Source organism: Copidosoma floridanum, unplaced genomic scaffold, assembly GCF_036245765.1.
Source record: "Copidosoma floridanum isolate Cflo_tuat_1 unplaced genomic scaffold, Cflo_Japanese_pri ptg000029l, whole genome shotgun sequence".
Lineage (NCBI taxonomy): Eukaryota > Metazoa > Arthropoda > Insecta > Hymenoptera > Encyrtidae > Copidosoma > Copidosoma floridanum.
The window spans coordinates 5433336-5456730 of NW_028321906.1; the positions used below are offsets into that span (position 1 = coordinate 5433336).

Sequence of the window (23395 nt, forward strand, 5' to 3'; positions counted from 1 at the left end):
ACTTTAGTTTCCTGTTTCATCTATTTTTGATGCTAAAAACATTCAAGAAATATAACCATCAACAGCAGCTTCTTATACTTGTTGGTCTTGAATATCATCACAAGGGAAACCACGATAAATCTTTAAATTTTCATGGTGCGTGGAATCGGAATGAACCCAAGGAGCCCATGCTTAATGGTCAGTTTTATTTACATTTGTTAACAATACTTATTTTATACAATTATAAAAATTCTACTTTTTTTTAGAATTTTCTTTGCATGGACAACAGGTTAGTTAACATTTTTCAAGTTATTGATGACGAAATATTGCCGATGCTGAAAGAAAAAACCGGAGGAATCTCAAGCAAAGACATAATAGAGTATGATACTCTTCGTAAAATGGTACTGTCTGAAGAGCAAGCAATTTCAACTTCTACCTGCGTATCCACGTATGAGAAATTGGCATCACTTATTTAAAATCTCAAAATTGGTGTCACTAAAAAATTCATGTTCAATCAAGGTGCAATCTAAATTAAATGAGAAAATCACTTACTAATGCTCTTAATAATATCATGCAAAAAGATTTATGTTTCATACGCACGACAAATAAAAAACGACACAGTAAAATGTTGTTTTAAATTCAAGTTTTATTATTGTAAAATTAGAATCTTAAATAAATACACTTAAAAATTTTAAGAATCATTCAAGTACCTACTATACACAATTCGTCTCGGTAAGGTTCAACAACTAAAGTTCAACATCCCGAAAAAAGTCATCAAATCCAGAAGGCACTACTCCCATGTATCACACACAAACACACTATTTGTGCCATTTGCAGTATTAGACCGTACGAGAGAGATGTAAGTACAATTTTCTACGAATCGGTAACAACGAACGTAATGTTGTCCCCACTCGCGAACACACTCTCCAAAAACGGAAACTTTACGTATACGATAATATGTATATACTTTCTTCTTGCGGTTTCGCTCCATGGACGGAATAATACAACGCAGTACTCACAAAACATGCCAATGGAAAAATCCACCGCACTCGCTTGTAATTGTACGGCAAATGTACCTTATATACACAGCGTGGATGTCGCGGTCTATACACATTGGAAACTCCCCAAAGCTCATCACGGTGGGGCGTACATCCAACACTCATCGGCACCCGCGTCTAAAACTTGAAGTATCAGAAAATACCGAAGCGCTTTTTGGAGCCGGTGCTCATGCGCTTCTTCCTAGCCGGGGCCACGACCTCGTCCCCGTTGCAAGCCCCGGAGTTCGTCGAGGGCGGGTTGACGGGGGCGAGTTTGCTGCGCACGTGCTCGTCGAGCAGCGTCTGCATGTCCATCTGCCACTGCTCCAGCTGCTCGCTCAGCTCGATCTTCTGTTGTATCGCTTCCATCAGCTGGCTGTTTATCTGCAGCATGTCGATCCTCGTGCGCGCCAGCTCGACCTCGACCTTGTTCTTCCTCGCCACCGCCTGATCCCGCGTCTAGTTTCGACAACAAAGCAAAAGTCACATAAACAAGAGGCACGCGACCAACAACAAATAAAACGTTGATGTATACGCACCTTGATGGCCTGGGCGAGCACCTCGTCCTTGGACAGCTGCGAGTGTTCGATGTCGTGGCGCGCGCGGTCCCTCTCCTCGCGCGCGCCGTCCAGCTCGGCCTCGCAGACCTTGAACTTGCTCGTGGTCTCGAGTAGGGTCTCGCCCCGGCGTTTCAGCTCTTCCTGCGTCTGGCGCAGCTGGTCCTTTATCTGCTCGAGTTCCTCCTTGGCGCGGTGGAGCTCGACGGCGAGGCCCAGCTCGCCCGGACCGCCGCGGACGTTCGCTAGCGCCAGGCCAAAGACCTCCTCCACGAGGTCGGACAGGGCGCCCGGGCAGTTGTTCTGTGGAAAGAAATGTGACATGTTACGTACAATCCCGGAAAACCAGTGTCATCGATGATATCTGCCTCTCTATGTGAGGGTATAAACGATTTCTTTGATTCATTGGTAACAAGTATTTTGAACAGTGTGTTAAAAATAATTTTAAAAATAATAACAAAGTCCAAAGTTAAGACAACTCATTAAACTTACTAATCATCAGTCTCAAGTTATCATTGTAACTTGTTATCATACAGTTATTACTTTTTTTTTTTTTTTTTGTTGGCAAGATCGATTGGTACAAGAGCCCGCAAAGATTTTTTTGTTTATCTGATATATGTATAATGGAATACAAGTAAAATAATCCGTTACGAACAATGATGAATAACTATTAGTTTTTATGTAATTACTTGTCTCAAGTTGTTATTATTATCAGTCATGATTAAAAAATAAAGCCCATATCTTGTACGAGCGTTGTACCTACATAAAGAATTTCACTGCAGCTTCCTGTGTTTGCAGAGCACAGAGGAAGAAAAGCATCGTCTGTTGGTCATGTTATTACCATCAAAGTGGAGAAAGCCGTGTAAAAATCGAGTCCCAACGATTCGAAAAATAAGGGAAAAACCCCTGGCTCACCTCGGTCTCGTTGCCGTTGCCGAGGACCAGCATCGACTCGTCGCAGTCGCTCTGCAGCCCCGAGTCGTCCTCGCCCCGCTTGAGGTGACTGGACAGCTCCCTGAGCCTCCTGCACGCCCTGCCGACCTCCTGCCTGAACTCCTCCAGCTCCCGCTGCTGCTCGAGCGAGCCACCCTCGAGGCCGCTCTCCTCGCACTCCATCTCCGCCTGGAGCGAGCGCCCCGGCCTCGTCGACCCTCTCCCGCTCGAGCCACTGGCAGTCTCCATCGCGGCCAGGGCAGCTGCCAGCTCGTCCCTGTCGACATTCAAAAGGGATGATGCACCAGTTGCTATGCACGTACACCCCCCGTTGAAACTCGAGATGAATCCGGAAAGGGAAGGAGTCAGAGGGGGGGGGACAGGAAGTTTCTTTTTTCTTTTCTTCCCCCTTTTGCTGCAGGGCCTTCGGCTGTTGTGCCGAGGGTATATTTTATACGTTTCATACCGTGACGTTGGCCAATTTTTCATTTTATTTTGGTGGAGGAATATAAACGGTTGCGTACATTCCATACCGAGGAGAAATCCAAAAATTTGTACGGCTAATGCGTATATCATTGACAATATGTAAATATACGTAGAGCGGTTGTGTGTGTGTTTTATTTACATCGCCCAATGAGCCGTGTGTTTACGATTTCACGAATATAATAATTACATGTACATACGTATGGGTGGTGTTTGTCACAAAGTCACCGAAGCGCGCTTGATAGGTATACGTACATGCCGATCATCCTTTTCTTTACTTTGACGCGTGTTTTTAGCCGTGTTGTGTGTCTTCGATATCATCAGACATCGTCGGCCAACCTTCGATCCTCGTCTCAACAAAAAAAAAAAGAATATTTAATTGTTGGCGAGACTTTTACACGTGGCGCGCCGTATACAATTGAGGTTCTTCGGCACGCGGATCCTCTATCTCCCATCCACGATGTATCGACAACATCGGTCATATGGAAGGCGCCAACTCGAAAAATTACCTTCAAGCTCATTCGGAGGAACACTTTTAAGTGCCAGTACATAATATACTGACAGTTTTAATTAAAAAGACACGGGTTTTCACCATCGAATAAACGGTTTGATCGTTCTAAAGAGCAGTTGTTCGTGGCAAAAAATGGCCAAAACATAAAATGTAGGTAAGTATACATTAATGCCACACTTATGTATAAAAAAAATTGGCGCTTCCTTTGACCGAGGCGTGAATGTGTATAGTCATCGACCGGTTCTCAATTCGGTTCCTATATTATGCTGCGGCACACGCATATGTATACACTTGTATCGTATAATTTTCATGAATTGATGGAGGATATGGGGGACTATGTACTGTCTCCTGAAGGTGCAATGGTCAACGATGCCCGTTTCCTTTCAAGCCGAGGACAAGTGACTGCGTGTGTATATAAGGTGTATACCCTCTGCGGAGATAACGCCTGCGAAGAAACCGTTTTTTCTCCGCGTTGACGCTGCGGAATGTAAGCGACAGACTGGTACATTGCCCGACATCCTCGGACGGGCATTCATATACACAACATCGGGGATTTTTAAGAAAAGCATGTAAAATGCGGTCCGGTTTATGATGGTGCTTCCAACTTGAAAATCGAGATTGAAAAAAAAAAAAAAAAAAAAAAAAAAGAAGCGATCGCATTCGAAAAAACAAACGCGTTTCTTGTGTTATAAGTATTACCCAAACAAAGAAAGAAAAAGAAAAAAAGCGACTCTAGTGGCGAAGAAGGTGACGCTCCGATAACCGGCCAAACGCTTTCCGAGCGTCCATGTGTTGCTGTTATTGGGTTATACGTACACACACGCCCATCAGTCGAACGAAAAAAAGCTGTCTCAAGCGATAGTTGATGGTTTTTACTGATCGATTAAAACGAGGGGCTCTCCACTCTGAAGTATATTTTCGCGACTTTCGAAGTCTTGGATAGATAAATTGGACTTTGAATGGCTCATCAAGTCTTTTTAAATGCGTTGAAGGGATAAAAAAAAGTGGCTTCGCAATGTGACGTCGGACGTAGCCATCGACGGGTGAGCTGCGATGAAATTGACGTATATGCAGCGTGACCAAAAAGAAAAAAAAAGTAGGTAGCCCCAAACCTTTCGCGCTCGGCGACGATGGCGCGCCGCTCGGCCTCGTGCCCGAGTCGTTCGAGGGCCTGTGCTCGCTCCTCGGCCTCCTCGAGCGCGGCTACCGCCCGGGCCCTCTCCTCCCTCAGCTCCAACGACCGCCTCTCCAGCTCCACCCGCTGCGCCGACACCAGCTGCACCTGCAATCCAAAGACCCTCCGGATGAATGTTTATCCTGCACGTACGTATAACCGTGTTTAAGCGTGTACATCTATGCCTACAGAGAGCACATTAGCTGTTGCACTGACGCGCCGTACACCAGAAGCACCGCCCACGCGTTTTACGGAGGACAAAAGAGAAACAACAAAGAGAGAGTTAACTGGATTCTTATCGATACAGCCGCTTTGATAAGTACATTTGAATTGCTTTACGCGGAACCACATGTGTAAATAAATATGTACATTTATTTTGTCGCGATAAAATGTATTTTCTATACTTTCTTCCCAAAATAATTTGTACAAATCCGTATACGACTGCGGAACAATTTCCAAAAAAAAAAAAAAAAAAAAACAAAGTAGCCTCGATGGATGACCGGTAGCGTGAAGAGCAAATATGTATACGCAATAAGTATAAAAATATGCTACGCGTGGCTCACCTCATCCTTCAGAATCTCGAGGCTGCTGACGTGGTCCTGTAGGGTCGTGCTCCTGTGGGCGCACTTTTCGCGGGTGAGCTTGAGCTCGACTAGGAGGTGTTCCTCTTGTTTGGCGGCCTCGCGCAACTGGTCGGCCAGCCTGGCGTTCTGGGCCGTTAGCTCCGTGACCAAGTTAGCCTGGTCGCGCTCGGCCCTGCGGGCGCGCTCGCTCTGCTCGTCCAATTGGGAGCGCAAGCCCTCGAGGTCCGACTGCAGCTCCACGGCCCGGGCCTCGCTCTCGCCCCGGGCTTCCTCGAGTTTACGGCGCAACAAGTGACGCTCCTGCTCCAGACCCTGCGTTTCAACAACCACATTTCATTTAGCTCATTGTCGTTTATCCATATACCGCAATACTCATCCATACATAGTGTTGGTACATATATATATTATAGAATAGAGCAAAGGGGTTTCCCCAACTAATTTCGTTATAAAAACGCGACTCGAGTGCTCCAGACAATCCTACATACCTATTATTATTATTACAATAAATATAAGACCGACACAGAGTAAATTTGATCTTTGTGCCCGTATATATTTTGGATAGGGCTCTTCCACGGCGGACTCTCGATTCCATGCCGATCTTATGCCGATGTTCAACAAACCCCCTTTACTCGTATATATACCTCAAGAGGGTGTAATGCACTGTGGCACGATAAAAACACACACACACAACGAGTCGATACATATAAGGGCTCGATCGAGAAGGACAACAAAAAAAAAAAAAAACATCGATCGGCAAGCTTTACAAGGAAAAAAAGATAAAAAAAAAACATCAACTAGCTAAACGGCAGTATATATGAGTAAATATACGGGTAAATGTACGGCAAGCCAGCCGATTATCTATCTCGCCTCACCTCCTCGAGGCCACCTTGGATCTGTGGGCGGTCGGCCCGTCCTCGACTTTTTCCCACTATAGTCGTGTGTGCAGGCACATAATATATACGTGTGGGTACAATATCGGCAAATGCCGAGGCGAAAACCTATACTCGATGCCATGTTACACGGACAAATATATATATACACGTTCACGTGTAACGTAATATAATAGCGAACGAGAAAAGGGATACACACATACCTTCAGAGGTAAGTACATACACGTGAGTAATACGCGGCACGAGAGTTTCTTTCGAAATCAAAGATCGGTATAGGTATACAAGTATAGGCAAGTACATATTATACCTATACCTGTGCATGCAGTGTGATGGCTCTCGCTTTCGCGCGTCCGGATTCTGTTATACATATATGTATGTATGCGCGCTCGAGTTTGCTTTCACGAGATGTTATTGCACTTTACGCGGATCACCTATTATTATATGACGTCGGGCTCGCCTACTTTTCGCCTATACGCCAAGATATTACATGTGGCCACTTGGTAGTTTATATTCGATGGAATCTTTGCGGATGGATGGATTGCGTCACAAGTGAATAATGATGTATAATGCACGTATGGCATTTTATTGACTTTCTTCCTGACACTCGCATCGATGATCGTAGCGATTGATGCTCTCTCATAGAAAACGCAGTAAATTTACGTAAGAGCTCCGATGACGATCAATAGCTCCCCCGGCAATCGAGATCTTTCCGAAACGTCCGGTTTGGCCGAGAAAACCGGCACTACCGACCACCACCACCGGTAATTAAACACGGCTGAGTTTGCAACACTCGCCCAGCACAGCTACTATACCCATTGCACTTTGATAACCGGAAAGAGAGCCAAATGCCCACTTTTGTTATTTTTTTTTTTTTTTTTTTTTTTTTTCCTTACTTTTTACATTACCACGGTAATAATAAATAATAATTGCACCCTTTATCTCTTTATGAACTCGGCAAGGCCGGTGTGGATTGTGCAAACAACAGTATAATATATAAGAACAAGTTTATAGCGAGATGTATAAATAAGCTATACGGACCACGGACGGACTGTTTTTTCATATACAGGCTATATAGGAGCGCAGGTCGAGCCCCGGGGGGCGTTGAGTCACAGCGACTTATTGCAAGTGTACCTGCGGTGGGAAGGAAAAAAAATGCAGGAATGATCGGTACGTATATATATTATATTGTGTAGAAGTGATGGCGGGTGTATACCGAGAACACACCCATTAAACATGTACCACAGGTTATACATATACCAGATATATGCAAGTGTGTATATATTTATATTAACGGGTTTCCGTGACTCACGCCCGATACACTACCGGTAATTTTCTCGATTTTTAGATTTTACGGCTGATGCATTTCCCCCCCCCCCCCCTAAGCTCGCGTATTTCCGTGATTGCCGATTTCGGTTTTTGTCAAAATTGCGTAAGCCGTATTTTAGCGATTCGATTTCGGCTCTCGACAAACGAGCCCCGCGCTATTACACATATATCCACTTGTGCAGACTATTTTTATTTTTCCCAACTAAAGTGGCCTGTTTGGATTCAATTATACGTGTTACCAGTATATATTATACCTTATGAATTTATCGTTCCATTGTTGCAAAAATAAACGCGCTCGCGCAACCGATTATCATTATTGCAGCTTATGTCACTTTTCAAAGTACATATTTCGCCTCATGTATATAATATCATAAACATGCGCATGTACAACGAGCGGCTAATCGTGTCAATTGTCGTACGGCATAATACCGATTGCGCGAGTAACGCGAGAGTATACTTACGAAAAAAAAAAAAAAAAAAAAAGAGCTCGAGACAATGCGCAGTAACGATTAGAAATAAACAATTACGCTCGTGGCGCTAAAATATAGATGGTCATGAAATATACAAGTATTAATATTCATCGCATAAAAGCGCGGAATGAATTTAGAAAAAAAAACAAGTTGTGGATCGCGAAGTGATCAAAGTTTACCCAATCAGCCATCATCATCGTCGAGAGTACCACCCACTGCTCCTCCTTTGCTCTCGAAATAGCGACTAATGTACATACACACGTGGACACCTTGAAGAAAATGAAAAACAAAAATACATGGTAGGTATAACGATCTCGGCGGGGGCGTGATGTGCCCCTGACGCTCGTTTGCCCACGTGTAATACGCAGAAGCGTCGGAACGAAGATGATGGCGGTCGAGGGAAGGAAAAAAAAAAGTATATTAATTAACACACGCGGTCGCTCCCGCATTTTCGAGTCGATTAAAAAAAAAAACAAGATATCACGGATGATTCAGCCGCGAGGAGTGAGAGGTATACAAACCACTCGTGTATTATGCATTATTTATGCAAATGCAGGAGAGGCACGGCATTTAAGGTCATTGCGCATCTAGTATTCTCTCTTTTCTCTCGAGTGAGATCACGACAATCTCCTCGTGACGCGATTTCGGGTCCCTGCACGACAGTGTATATATATATTAAGTAGTTGCAGTTGTTTTAGCGCGGCTCACCACAAGAGTTGAAAGTAAAATTCTTCGGGTCAAGTATTCGCTGTCGTCACTGATATATATATATACCTATCCGGATTAACGGGAGAAAGTAAAGGAATTACGTTCACGCGATGCTCGAAGAAAGCCCGGAAAAATAATACCCTCACGCACGTATAACTTACGCGTTTATTGCGGCTACCGTGTATATATATGAACTTGACACTCGGTCCTTTCTATTAATCATTTTTTTTTTTTTTTCCATAGGGATGTATACCTCAATACTTTGTACATACGATCGGATGATTCAACGCGCCAAAGTCGTTTTCGCGTGCGAGGCTACATTCGAAATCCTGAAATCCTTGGGACAGAGAAATTTGCACGTTAACACTCGATATAACCCGTGATCGTATGAGTCACGATTCGTATATGGTGTGAGTGTGTCGATAATTTATAGCAGGATATTGTTTTCTTCCTTTTTTTTCCGAGCGCGTTTAAAATTAAAAGAAGAAGAAGAAGAAGAAAAAACACATCCATCGATTCATCCGTTTTGTAATCCTCATGTGATGTCACGCGAGGTTTAATCGTACACACCGGTGCTGATATTATGTTCTAATAGTGTTTATAAACGAGTTGAAAAGAAAAAAAGAAATATCGATTTAAGAGAAAAACAAAGTAAGGAACATCTCGAAAAATCGAGGTAATGTATGATTATATGTATTTTTAATCGCGGCAGACACGATAATATGTATCTCGAAAAGTTTTATTACAGCTAGACGAATTACAGCGTTTGTATACACATCCGGTTTCGGGGAACAGATTGGACGAAAAAAATAAAAAAAAAAAAAAAAAAAAAAAAAAAACTAGTTCAACGTGTTACAACTTTGGCAATGATCCACCTTCTCTATACTTGGATTGATTTCTATACAGCCTTGTGAATGGCGCGTGGGACGAATTCTGCCAGAATACACACGTACTTTTACACAAACAATTGTTCTCAATAGCGTATGGATATCACATAAAAGATACCCAATAGCTTGAAAAAGAAAAAAAAAAAAAAAAAAAAAAAAACAGGTGTTCATTGCCGAATTTCGTGTTTGCTCTCCGATTTGCCATTAGCTTATATCGTGTGTACATCAAAACCACGTAAGTATATTATGTGCTCTAGAAATCGCGCGAGTAGCAGATTAAAGTACGAGGAACCGCGATTATTAGACTGATAAAAAAAATAGAGCGCCAACCTCGAGTAATCTTACGCAACAGATATATATCCACACACCCGCGCAACGGCACTTTTCATTCGGGCCCGAGTATATTATATGTCCCTCTTGTGTGTCCCGACGAAAGATAAATATATGGTTACTCGATTTTAAAAACACACGCATCACCTATAAGCCATCATATCCATGGTCTTTCATCAAACGTGGGATCGCAAAAGTGTAATATATAGGCGTTTCCGCGTTTCCCTCGCGTTCGCCCCGAACTTTGGCTAATCGTTACCACTCGAGGAAACAACCATTGCGTATATACGACGGGCGATGAGATAAGAGTCGACTCGGCAAAATAATAATCTATAATGAGTGTACATTGGGACGACAGAGGAGCTTCGGCGCCTACTTTTCTTTCCCCCTTTCCGAAAACGGTGCAATAACTATTATACAAACTGATCTCTCCAACATCATTTTTATTGTCTCCTTGGGTATACAATCACGATGTTTCCTCCAATAAATATCCACTTCTCGATACAGGGTCACTCGCACGTACCAAAGAAAAATAGCATCTTATCAATGAGGAACAACAAGTATATGTAACAGATTATTGTATAGTTCATCCAAAGTGTACCGAGGTAATCTGCAGTATAGTTTTGCAGGATGCCAAAGAGAACTAAAGAGAAGGCCAAAGTTGAGGAGGACTTATTTGTACGTATAGGTACGCCTGTTATCGAGAGTATCGGGTATCATGATATCTATAAGCTTTTTTTTTTTTTTAATTTTGACCTGCACTCCCTCCCCTCCTCTCGCCCTTTTTCTCACTCTATACCCTCCTGTTTCGGCCCCTCATTTCTTTGCGAATGACATGATATTATATAAATATAGTCTGTAACTTGATGGAAGAGCTCTGAATTATTTTTAAACGGCGATTAAACTACGTCACGTAAACTATTTTTTACCAAAAGCACCACGTACGCATACGACATTCGTACCTGTACTTTTTATCCATTGCGTGTATGGACTATTTTAATTTAAAAAATGGAAAAAGCCCCGTGTGCATTGTACCCATCGCAGTTGTCGAGCTCACGAAAAACAAGAGCGATGTGTAGTTACATTCATGACCAAACGAGTCACGGGCCGCAGGTGTTGATTCATCTGTTACAGCCTTTTTATTAAAACGAACGTGTAAACTACAAATATCCAACCTATTATCGATTATGTACACTACAATGAATCGTTTAAACGTCGCGCCTGCGACACGTTTTAAGCTGTACGTAAAAAATATTCCAATAAAAAAGACCAGTTACGAAAAAAAAACAGCACTCTTGTAAAACTGTAGGGTGCCTAGGAATTTTTATACCAAATAGAGAAGGCGTTACCCCGTGCGGCCCTCGATCCTCTTATACTCTCTGTCCAAACCTTACTTGTACGAAGATGTTTTTTGTGTACATCGAAGGGAAATAACAGGAGGAAAAAAAAAAAGAAAACGTATATGTTAAGAATCGGTTCAAAGCCGTAACGACCGTTCGCGTACACCCTTGTATATTGACGGATGCGCGGGTCGATTCGACGTAATCGCGGAACGAGAGACTCCGGAGACCCAAGGACGAGCCAAGTTGAACGGAAAAATCGACGAGTTGGCATATATGTACCTACTGTGTAAATATATATACACGTAAAGCGCAGTGGACAAGTCGAGCTTTCGGTTTTGCGTGTCCCGCTGATGAGGGGGTTGATGCATTACAAGCGGATTGCAAAACGAATGGACAAGAGCGGAATCCTTACAAGAAAAGAAAAAAAAAAAAAAAAGAATTAGGTACGCTCTTTTCGCGACTTCTACCCTATTTTCCTCTTTGTTCTTCTCGTCCTCAGTGACGATAAGTACATATAGTAGGTCACGACGCGCGAGTGATAGAAAAAAAAAAAAAGACAAATTCCCGCGTTGCCGTAACGGTACAACAAAGTATACATTTACAAACAAAAGGGTCGTGAAGGGAGAACCGAAAAGTCAATCGAAGCGCAACGGCAAATATATCTAACAGCCGATGATCGTATCGGCGATCGAGCCTGAGATTTTCTCGTCTGGAAAATTCAGATCTATACGATACACCCCCCCGCGATTTGTTGTGTCTATATACATCATAGCTTCGGGAACAGTTAGCGCGGGGACGATAATCGCTTATCGCCATAGCGCAGTATCGGGTTGCACGCCTTTTTTTTGCCGTTCGTGTTGTATACATGCATATATATTATAACTTCGCGCGAGAAACTTTAGACGCGCCGATTGTAAATAACAGGTGGCGCGGAGACGATCGCGACGAAACAATGCCGAAAGAAGAACGAAACTGGAGGAGACTTTTTTCTTTTCCTTTTCTTTTTTATTGTTATTGGCTTGCGCAACGAGCGACCATAATATCATGTATATCGTTACGTTTTATGCGTCGGTATAAGTGCAGGAGGGAAAAGGGGAAGTATAAAAGTACAGGAAATTCGTGTAAACGCGTCAAAAATCAGTTGGAAAAGTTTATCGATTTCTCCATACTCGTCATTACTGTTATGCAAGAAACAAAAAAAAAAAAAGAAAATAAATGGAGCATTTACATGATATTCATACCCAGTATAGATTACCGGGATACCTACGAATATTATGATGTATCGATTCGCGTGAAACGTACATACGTACTTCCTCAAATTCACTCAAATCAAACATCAACGCTCGATCTCGGATAATACCTACTTATTCGCATGGTTTATAGGTACTTGGAGAAAAAGGATTTATATTGTATTATAAACCCCCTGCTTGTATACACCTTGCAGCCATTACGTAATTTTTGTGCACACCGAGACTCTATATTTGTGTTGTACATGTGCAAATAACGTATTCATGTGGTATGCAAAACAATGACGATTTCCTCGCAGAAGCTGGGGAAAACGCACAACGGAGTCTGTGCGTCATACACGTATATATTTATATATGTACCAGCAACAATGAAATTCCTCTATTGCAAATGTTATACTGTATTATAATTATATGCATCACGTGTGAGGGTATAATGATGCGTAATGCGGAAGCATCTTGGTACTTATACGATGGCAAAGTTTTTACAGTGCAGGTCTTTTTAGGGCATATGCGTGGAACTACAACACGTTGGGTACATGTCTGCCGTGGTAGACAATAGCGATTCGCTGTTCCGGTGCATCCGAGACTCGGGGAATCCCCTGGATATATATATGTACGAGGAACGGGAGCTATTCCTGCGAAAATTGCGAAAAGGAGTACACGTACGTATACGTATATAAGTATACCCGTGAAAAGTGTGTTATTATGCAGTTGTATACGCATATGTGCGAGGGGAAAGCGAAGAAGAAAAGGAGAAACAAAGGAAAATCCGTCCGATGACGATGAGAGTGTGACTGTTGCGGAATAAGCGCGTGTATAGTGGAACGAGGGACATTCCTATATACATTATAATATATGGAGACGCGCTAAACAGCGTTTCACGATATATATATATATAAAAGTATGCTTATAGGTGTAGGGATATATGTGGATTTAGGGAACCTATAAATATAATTATGGACACGTATAAATATGGATACCAACAAACAATATACCCCACATAGGTATATGAATCATATCGTGGATTTTTGCACGGATGCTGCGGGTAAGATTCGGAGAGCACACGTGCGCACGGCATATTATCCAAACGTTGCATGCATGATATACTTAATAATGTATATCACGCTGCATTCGCGCGGTAAGATAGTTAAGTACTTATAGGTATTGAAGGTGAAAGCGAGAATAGGTATAGGTATAGTTGACTTATGATGTATAGGTATGGCCATGGCTGTTGTGGTGTGTACAGCCCCACGAAAAGGTGAAGGAGGAGAGTCTCACCGGACAAAGGAAAGACCCTGAGAGAGAGAGAGTGAGGTATATATGGAAGAACCGGTCGTGACCACCGTCGCCTACGACAGCTGTATACTTATATATGTATATGTACTCTTAAGGATACAGAGCTGCTGCTGTTCCTCCTGGCTTCCTCTGTAATATACGTGTACATTACAATGATAATAACAATATATAATAATGGGTTGTATACCTATATATACATATGCCCCTCGCCGTTAACGAAACGAGAGCCTGGGAGTCTTGGGTATACGTATAAATCCTCATGCTCTTTGTGAGCTTACGTCACGTTTGTCAGATATCGCTACATATATGTCTCGCGCGCGGTACATCACGGAGCTTCATCGACGACGATTGTAATATTGGCTTGATCTCGCGGCTTGGGGAATCCACTGGTAATATACGACATATATGTGTAACGGTTCGCGAAAATAAGGATTTTTCAGATGAAGGGGCATGGCGCGGGGGAGACAAGGAAACAAAAAATTAAGTATACACATCCATGAGCTATTTTTCTTAGGTTCCTCAAAAAGTGCTGGATTGGCTTGTGGTGTGTAAGTGGGTACCTTTTCTGATCAACGGTTACAGGAAAATAACTGGAAGCACAATCGCGGGGGTGTATATAATACAAGTGCATCGTACGAGCTGCGGTACCTCGAGGTACCTGATGTATATATACCGCGGCGTGAGGGTGTATTATTTGCTGACGGACGGTGGTGGCGTTTTCCGGTGCACTGCAGTGCCGCAGTATGTATATATAACAGTGTTTCAGGTCGTATATATATGCATGTGGGTTGGTCCTCGGCACGAGGGAACAATGCACGGATGCACGATAAGCACGCAACTTACGCGTGGGTCCTGAAACGCGTATACCGATCTCACGTATTAAAATGTCTGTTCGTCTCAAATTTTTACAGTTATATGTATATAAATCGTACATGGTAATCGATACAGGTGTGTATGTATGTATATTATTTACAAAAAGACAAGTTAACAACGATTTTAACTAATAAAGGTAATATCTACAAAGAACGGACCAACCGAACAAAGAATTTTCTTTTTTCCACCTGTAATCAGCGCCTGAACCCCATCTACGATACCTATACATTGTACGTTACGTGCACACGTATACGCGCGCGCAAACGAAGGGGCATTTATCGATAAGAGAGCCGGTACCTATGTACTGTGAATACACGTATGTGGATTGGCGGTAAAAGAAAATCAAATGAAACAAAACACATTGAGAGTGATCAGTTGGTTGTTCCAAGGCGTGCAGCTTTTTCGCTATATCGCGGCAATCTAATATCTGGTTACCGTATTTATGTATACATATATTGTGGGGTGGATGTATATACATATATGCGTGTTATACGTACACTTGAGAATATAATACTTTCACTCTTTGTGTATCTAGTAAAATACATATATACCCATATAGGTACCTGTGTATACTACATAGTAATGAAATGGATTATTAATACCGCGCGTCCGAGTTTACTTTGGAATCGTATTGGAGAAAATTTTAATGGATTGCAATGTGGGGTAATTACGCAATGGGATACAGAGAGAGATAATCAAGTGGGTTTTGAAAAATGAAATTTAATCACTTGCGATTTCTACTTGTTTTTCGCGGACATGATTGATGATGGGCATGAAAAAAAAAAAAAAAAATTCGTTTTAATCGCCGGGCGAGCTTTGTTGCGTGCGTTGTATTATGAAAAAATAAAAAAATTCGCCAGACAAAAGAAAAACGATTGATTTAATAAAATTCAAGTGAAGCCTATACACAAACCAGTCAAACTCCGTCGCCATCACGATTGAAAATTTTACGTAATACCTAACGTCAGCCTTACCCATATTGTCTTATTATAATTATGTGTAACATCTAACGTTTCAGCGGCCAAACTATTATTTTTCGTAACCTCAATAGCACCCAAGTAGAAGTAACAGTAGCATCAAGTATAACAACATAAATTGTGTCTATAGGTATATATTGTATATCATATTTACATAATTATACACCAATGCCTATAACCTATATATGTATATGCACAAGGCGAGCAATCGGTCGATGGAGTAACCAGGGTAACCAAGGCCGTAAGGCTCGGGCGCGCGCGTCTATACCTATGTGTTTACGAGGCTCCTATATATATACATATGTAGGTATACGGTTCGATAACTCAAGCTTTCCGCGGCGGTGAAAACACCACCACCGGGTACTTACTTACCCACGCGTTATACATTAGGCGTAATGAGTGTACACACCTGTCACCCCCTCCAGCTACCCCCCCCCCTTTTTTTGTATTGTCTTTCTCTTTGTTCGAGCAATCGGACTGGTGGATTATTTCTATTCGCTGTATCGCTAAATTGTTAATTAGAAAAAAAAAAAAAAAAACTTCAAAGCCCAACGCTCTATATATACTTGTATAAGTTGTTGCGAAAAGTAAGTACACGATGCAAGGTATTATTGCGATATACTTACACCGTCGGGGAGTTGGCGGGAGCGATTTGTTTTCCGGTGGTTATCCAAGTGCGAAAAATCAGAGCTGCGAACAGCGCGCGAGAGAAGGGCCCTTGTTACGCGATAATGATACGTTGTATATACCTCGTGTATACATATAAATCACATCGAGGTCAGCGGCGTTTAACAGTATATTATACGGAACACGATTAAAAACGAATTTCTGGGAAAAACGTTTGTAAATATATGTAGTGCAGAGGACGCGGGAGGATCGCGCGACCTTATCAAGTTGCTCGCGAAAATAAACCAATTAATGTATGCTCATGCACAGCTCCTCATATATAGAGGGAATATTGATATACGGAAAATAGATTTGGAAGAAAAAAAAATGTACACAATTGACTGACTGTGACATTTTTATATTTATTATTCAGTTGCAGCAGTTTTCGGGTTGAAAAGAGCTTGTTACACGCTAAATTAATCATTGCTATCGACAATCGGATGAAGAGTCCGATCGAAGCATCGGGGGCATTTTCATTGGCGTAACAGCCCAAGTGCGCGGGTATAAGTACCTATGCTTATTTCCCTATGACGGAGGGTCTCGGACCGAAATTGTATGTTATAGTTGCAGCTTCATCGATCGCCCCGCGATGACGAGGAAAGCCGATTTGAAAGAAGAAGAAAAAACCCCAGTCGGAGAAATCTCACTGGCATCGGGTGGCGGCCATTCGCTTCTTCGAGAAAACCGAACACAATTACAACAACGCGTCTGGAATTGCCGTGCGAATGTGGGTTAATACCGCCTTCATTATTCCTCCGACGCTATATCATCCTCGTCATCTGCATCTCCTACTTTCGTATCGATTTTTTTCCCTTTTATTCTTTCATTCGTTCTCACACAACAAATGTATACAACAACACGGGCGCACGGGAAAACTCGGCGATGTTTTATTTATAAACTGTTGCAACGTACATCGGTAGGTACACAATTGCTCCGGATCGTAGAAAGTTACTACAAATGAGAGTGAAATACGCTGCAATAACGGTATATTATTATACTAAAATCTCTGAAAACGCCCACTTTTTAACTATCCTCTGTATTGATCAATCGTTTGTTTTATTACTGCAAGTTAAAAAAAAAAAAAAAAAAAAAAAAAGAAAGAAAGAAACTACATTCCTCCTTCAGTTTCCAACTTTCCTTACAACCTGTACACGTTTTCATTCGAATAACCGCCTCAACCGTATACATACAATCAAATCAACTATACCGATTTACCGATACTCATCTCGTGCGAGAGACCAAAGGACTTAAATTTATGCACAGTGTGATCGCGACTATGATATTATACGGACGTAAATTGTACACAGCAGCATTTTGTGAGTACAGATCGAGAATCGAGTTGAGTCTTATATATGTATATATATATTATCGACTTTACTACACACGCGTGTAATTTAATCAATAAAGTCACGGGGAACGACTGATGTGGTGGAGAAGATTGCAGGTATAGGACATAAATAATCGTACCTTTTGCACCGATGTGAAAAACCAAAATGACACACGTAAGTACCCACAAGTATAGGTATCGTACGCACACGTGTGTGGGTGTGGAGACGGAAAGAAATATTATAGCTGTGTTGACTGGTACGTCCAGGTTGTTAGAAGTTGAAAATTGTATACAATAAGTACACTGCTACTGAACACGTATAGTTTGCTGTGGAAGCTTTAACAAATTTACCCGACACTTTTTTAAAGAGAAAAAAAAATCGAAATACCATAGCTTCATTAGCACCTACTCGTCAACAAATCCCTTCGCCGAGTAATAAGTGCTGCAAGTACAACTAACAGAGTCGGTGCAGCGCGGCAAGTATAATAAAATCACCGTAGTCTCTCTCATGTTCCTCGTCTACTAACATAGTAACGTCCACAACGATGATTTTTTTTTTTTTTTTTTTTTCAAGGAGCAAACTTTCTCAAACATAAAATTGTATACATTATGTACTTTGGCGCTTAAAACATTATACGTACAACAAAGAGTCCTGTTCGTAACGTCACTCCGTAACCGAGTCGCTCGCAGCGAAACGCATCCAAACGGATTGGCCGTCGTCAACGTCGCGCATCTAATCATACCTGCATTTCCTTTTGCTCGCCGCATAACTTTGTTTTTTTTTTTTTTTTTTTTTCCTTTTTTTTTATATCCCTCGAAACCCATCCACTCACTTTTTGGACTTTCACATTCGCAGAAAACAATATACACGCGGGACACCCGATTGCCGGTTGCAGGTGACGTTACGTTGTACCGATGGACATCGATCCCAGGTGCGGCTTTGAACTCTCCGGAAGTGTACAGGTGAGTAGTTTTCTTTTGTTTGCTCTCGTCCCTTTAAATGCTCACTCCTTTTTTTTTTTTTTTTTCTATTTTCAAGAAAAAAAAAAAAAAAAAGGCCAACGTTCCGCTCGTATTTTCCGAGGTAAAACGGCCCCGGTCGTTTAAAACGGTACGGCTGTTTACGCGCGAGAAGCGCGGCAACGGTTCGGCAACCCGCGGCTGCAATTTGGAGGGAGAGAAAAACGCTGCCGAACCGTCGACCCCGCGTTGATAACTGTTTCACCGCGATGATGATGAAACAAACGAAAGGAAGAAAAAAGATAATTCTTGGACGACAAAGAACAAAATGCAAGTGGAACAACGCGGAGGGAGAGAAAAATGTGCAGCTCGATTGCACTTTCCCCGGGGTAATGTAGGCACACCATCAGTCAGTGTAAGCCTTGGGAAACTATGTAAGTGAGTATAATTAATGTTATGCAGTCCAGCGAGCCGGTGATTTGCCCGTACGAATCACTTGCACTGCCATAAGTATATATCTGTTGCCGTGTTGTATACGAACATCGGAAGCGGGGAACCAATGGAGGAGCATTGACGAGCGACGATTTAGAGAGTATACCAAGCAAAGAGAGAGAAAAGTACCGGTTGCGCGAGATGTACAGCGAAAGGCAGATTTTCATGCACGATTGGGGTATTATTATTATTATTATTATTATTATTATTATTATTATTATTATTATTATCTTGCCTCGGCATCGAAAGTTTTTTTTTTTTCAGCGTCAATGTACGTGTGCATCTGTGTATCGTTTAACGAGGATGTAATTGAATCTCTATCAGCTTTGGCTATATTGGTATGGTTTAGCTTTGAATACACACTTGGCTTGATAATTAACATTGAGCGGGTATACCTTATTGTTGCCATTTTGTTGGTACAGGTGCAACGTACATCAAGCCACGGAGTTATATCCTTCCGAGTGAAAGAAACATTTTTGTAACATTAATATGACTTACAAATATGGTAATTTTCAATTCGGGGCCCAAACAAAGCGTATATCGATTATAGTGGCCCCATTGTGTGATGTACGTGCACAACGGGCCCAACCTTTTTCTCCCACATGCATGCACCTCGGACCCTCGAAAGCGACAAAGCAACCCCTCCTTGACTTGACAAAACAAAATAAAGGCTTTGTCCTCGGCCAACAGGGTCCAATTAACCGTATATATATACATACATTTCCAAAGCCATGGGTCTCCACTCGATTTCCCATCATCGACGATCGACCCCGTTTAGCCCGTGTTCCACCTCCGATCCGATCTCCCCGCGCCACGGCAGAGACATTTATACATCTCTTAGCCCAGTTGCGCAACCTCTCCTTGAGGGGGCCCATTTTGCGCGAGGCCGCGTCAAATATGTGTATAGGTTTGTACCTTGAGAGACACACATTTTGGCTCTTTTGTCTTTTTTTTTTTTTTTTTGCCCCTCTTTCTTCACCTCTCGCTGTTGGCACGAAACGACTGTGGAATCTCAAAGAGTGACGCGACAGATGAGTCAGGGATCGACGCACTGCACGTATACCCGTTCGTTCCTCTTTTCTATTCCCATGTTTCTCCTTCGCGTCAAAGAAAGACAACTTGATGTGTATATACAATACAAAGTGACGCAAACATCCAAGGGTGTATGTATATAGGTATGGTGATTGTCCTTTCGCGGTACCCGTGACTCAATTAAGAGCGCGTTTTGCGAGATCAATCAGGGGCTTTGGGGTCTCGGCGTTTACCCAACGAAAGGAGAAGGAGGGAGGCCGATTACCGATGGTCTAAACTCCCTCGAGTTGCTCATTGTTGTTGCGTTTGCTTGGCAAGCCCGCTTCGATGGATTAAAATGACGGTCATTGCGTAAAAGTAGAGGTGTATCGGCAGAGATCGTGGAAACGCGATTTTTCGGGAGACATCGGTGGTCTTTATTAAAACGCCTAGAGTGGATTTTGTGGGTATTGAAAATATTACCCGGTGGAATCGAGCTGTGGACCAGTGGGTGAATTCTATTTCTAATAAAAAAAAAAAAGTAACCGTTTCTGCAGTCAAGAACGGAGGTTCTCATCGAAGAGTGTAAACATTATTTCAACAGCAAACAAAAAAAAAAGGGCCTCGTGTATGACCTTGTATAAAATACAACGGAGTCGGTTATTGTCGAAGAAAGGCGATGAAACAACTCCCGGAGACAGAGCGAGGATCCCTATACATCGGTACGATCGTTACATGCACCGGCAGCTCCGATGCACAAAGGAAAGAAAGAAAGAAAGAAAAACAGTTCATAAGCGCACAGAGGATGAAAAAAAAAAAAAAAAAAAAAAAAAAACCCAACGAACCATCAAGCGGTCCATCGTTTGCGTTGTTGGGGGCAAAATCAACCCCGTCCCGCGGAACCTCGGAGCTTCCGGTGTGGTGGGAGCCTTCTCGATTGTAAGGGAGTAATCAAAGTTGTTGGCTCTCCTGCACTTGGGAGTCCCCCGTGTACGGACAGGGAAGAAGCAACGACAGTTCACGGCTCAAAAAAGAGGTGAGAGCAAGAACCCGTTAAGTTGGTTCGCGCAAACTTGACTTTCTGGAGCTCTCTGCTGACACGCGCTGCGAGTATCAAGGGGGGGTAATTATACGGGGACAACTATGGCAAATTAGAGGGGAAGCGAGCAAAAGAAAAAAAAAAACCGTTAGGTGCAGTGCTGGGAAATGCGGAGAACGACAAAGAGTGGAAAGATTTGACGCGACGACAAGGGGGTAAATATCAATTATCTTTTGCAGGGAGGAAAAAAACAGGATTAGTCATGATCTGTATAATGTATTTGCATATTTATGTATTCGTTGCCTATATGAATTATCGATCAGAGTATAATATGTTGCGCTCGAGGCTACGTATGCGGAGATACGAGGATGATAAATAAATATCGATCGGTGTTTTGCGTGTGTATGTATATATACACATTATTATTTCAAACGACCTCTGTATGGTCCGGTGCGTTACTCTGTAATATGCAGGGGTAGGTACATATACATATACATGTACCCTGCCAGTAGATAACGCATGCACTAAATCGCTCTCGCAGCTAATATTTAGTACAACATTGTCTCTGTAAATGATCGCATTGGTATCGTATACCAGCATTGAAAGGCAATAATTTATTGTTTTTCTTTTCCCAAGTCCACCGCGTACTTTTATAATGAATACAACATACTCTGCAAAACAACCAGTGCTGGAACAAGTTAATTTAAAAGGAAATGCATGAGAAAAAAAAAAATCGATGGCAAACGTTTATCAATCGAGAAAAAAAATTATGCAAATATCCTCGCACTTTTTGGTAATATGTACCTATCGAAGTAAAAAAAGAAGAAATCTTGTGAAATAAGGTCGTGGGGGGCGGAAGGCGTCAGCGAAAGGAGGAACAAAGAGAAAATGTACGCAAAAGAGCCGAGTACGTACACGCGCATAAAAGGTGCAGGGCATTACGGGCGAGAGAGTCACCAGTAATGAGGAAGACGAAGAGGAGGAGTCCCGCGTCCGTCGCGTGCGTGTAACGCACGTGAGAAGAAATCAAAAGCGCCACCGAGCCGGTACTTGTGCAGTGCGGTGAACTTTGAAAAAAAAAGCAGCTTCGAATGAATAAAGAGGGTGGAGAGGCAGTAAGTTGCATAAGGAGAGGTGATCTCGCTATTCCTCGTGTCTCTTTGTCTCGTGTTGAGTTACGTTTTATAGAGCCATTGAAGGCACGTATATAAATATCCTCTATACGTGCAATAACAAGGTGGTGATCGCATTTCTGCTGTTTATTGCATTGTTGGAAAAAAAAAAAAAAAAAAACATCAGCCGACCCCCTACAGGTGGAGTATCCCAATCATAGAAAAAGAGTACCTCTTGGGTAATTTTGCAACCACACGTTGAATCTGTTTTTTTATTTTCTACTGTACCTAAACATCAACTGTCCGCAAAAGTAATGTACGTTTCGCACACGAGGGAACAACAACCATAGCACTAGAATCATGTGAATATTATGGTGTACCTGTGGATACATGGAGATCTGGCGAACAACAAAACCAGCGGCACATCACGCGTGCCCATTTTTCAGTGGCCAGAGACAATGGAGATTTCGTTTCCAAAGGCGTGGTACTCGAGCCACGTTACATACACACGGGCTCTCCTACTGCGATTAACAGTATACATCATATATAACACGCCGTGCGCGGAAACTACTGTGTTGGTTTCCGTGGGAAAGTGGCATTTTTCTTTTTTTTTTCTTCTTCTCACTTCTCGATTTTTTTCCTCTACAACAATTGCGACTTTTATGAGTAATCCTATGCATATACGCTTGATGATTTTGCGGGGGAATCGATTTACCTGCAAAAAGAAAAAAATACAACTTTTATGCCGTAGGGAGAATTATATAATTTGAGCAAAAAGAAATCCCAATGTGGTAGACTGATATAGTTCAGAAGAATAATATTTATTCAATTCTATTGTTCGCGCTCGGTCCAAAGAGGGGCCATTTTGGGGGCATTTAGTTTTTTTTACAACTAGTCAGAGTTCGTCCATTGTACAAAGGTGGAACAGTCGACGCGTATGGTGTATTTTCTTCTTTTTTTTTTTTTTTTTTTTTACTATACACCGCAACAAAACTCTCGCGTACGGTATACGCGAGGAAGATGAAGAAGAAAAAAGGTGTTTCAAAAAGTTTCGCTAACGAAGCGAAGGCACTGGCCCGACGCCGCTCGGCTCATTAGGAGCATTAATTGCGACGCGAATTCAATCAGTACTTTGTACACGCGTATCATTTCACACGCTATATATTACTACCTCGAGTGAAAA

At 42.2% G+C, this 23395-nt stretch overlaps 1 protein-coding gene across 1 annotated transcript in view; it reads right to left on the reverse strand.

Moving 5' to 3' along the window:
• Positions 1-605: 605 nt before the first annotated feature.
• Positions 606-23395, reverse strand: part of LOC106641796 (bicaudal D-related protein homolog) — a 37733-nt gene continuing 14943 nt past the window's right edge. Inside the window, exons 3-7 of the mRNA XM_014356319.2 lie at positions 5238-5570; positions 4613-4782; positions 2489-2783; positions 1556-1876; positions 606-1475 (exon numbers count right to left, since the gene is read on the reverse strand). Coding sequence (XP_014211805.1) covers positions 1170-1475; positions 1556-1876; positions 2489-2783; positions 4613-4782; positions 5238-5570 — 1425 coding nt within the window. The 3' untranslated portion in view covers positions 606-1169. The remainder of the gene's footprint in view (positions 1476-1555; positions 1877-2488; positions 2784-4612; positions 4783-5237; positions 5571-23395) is intronic.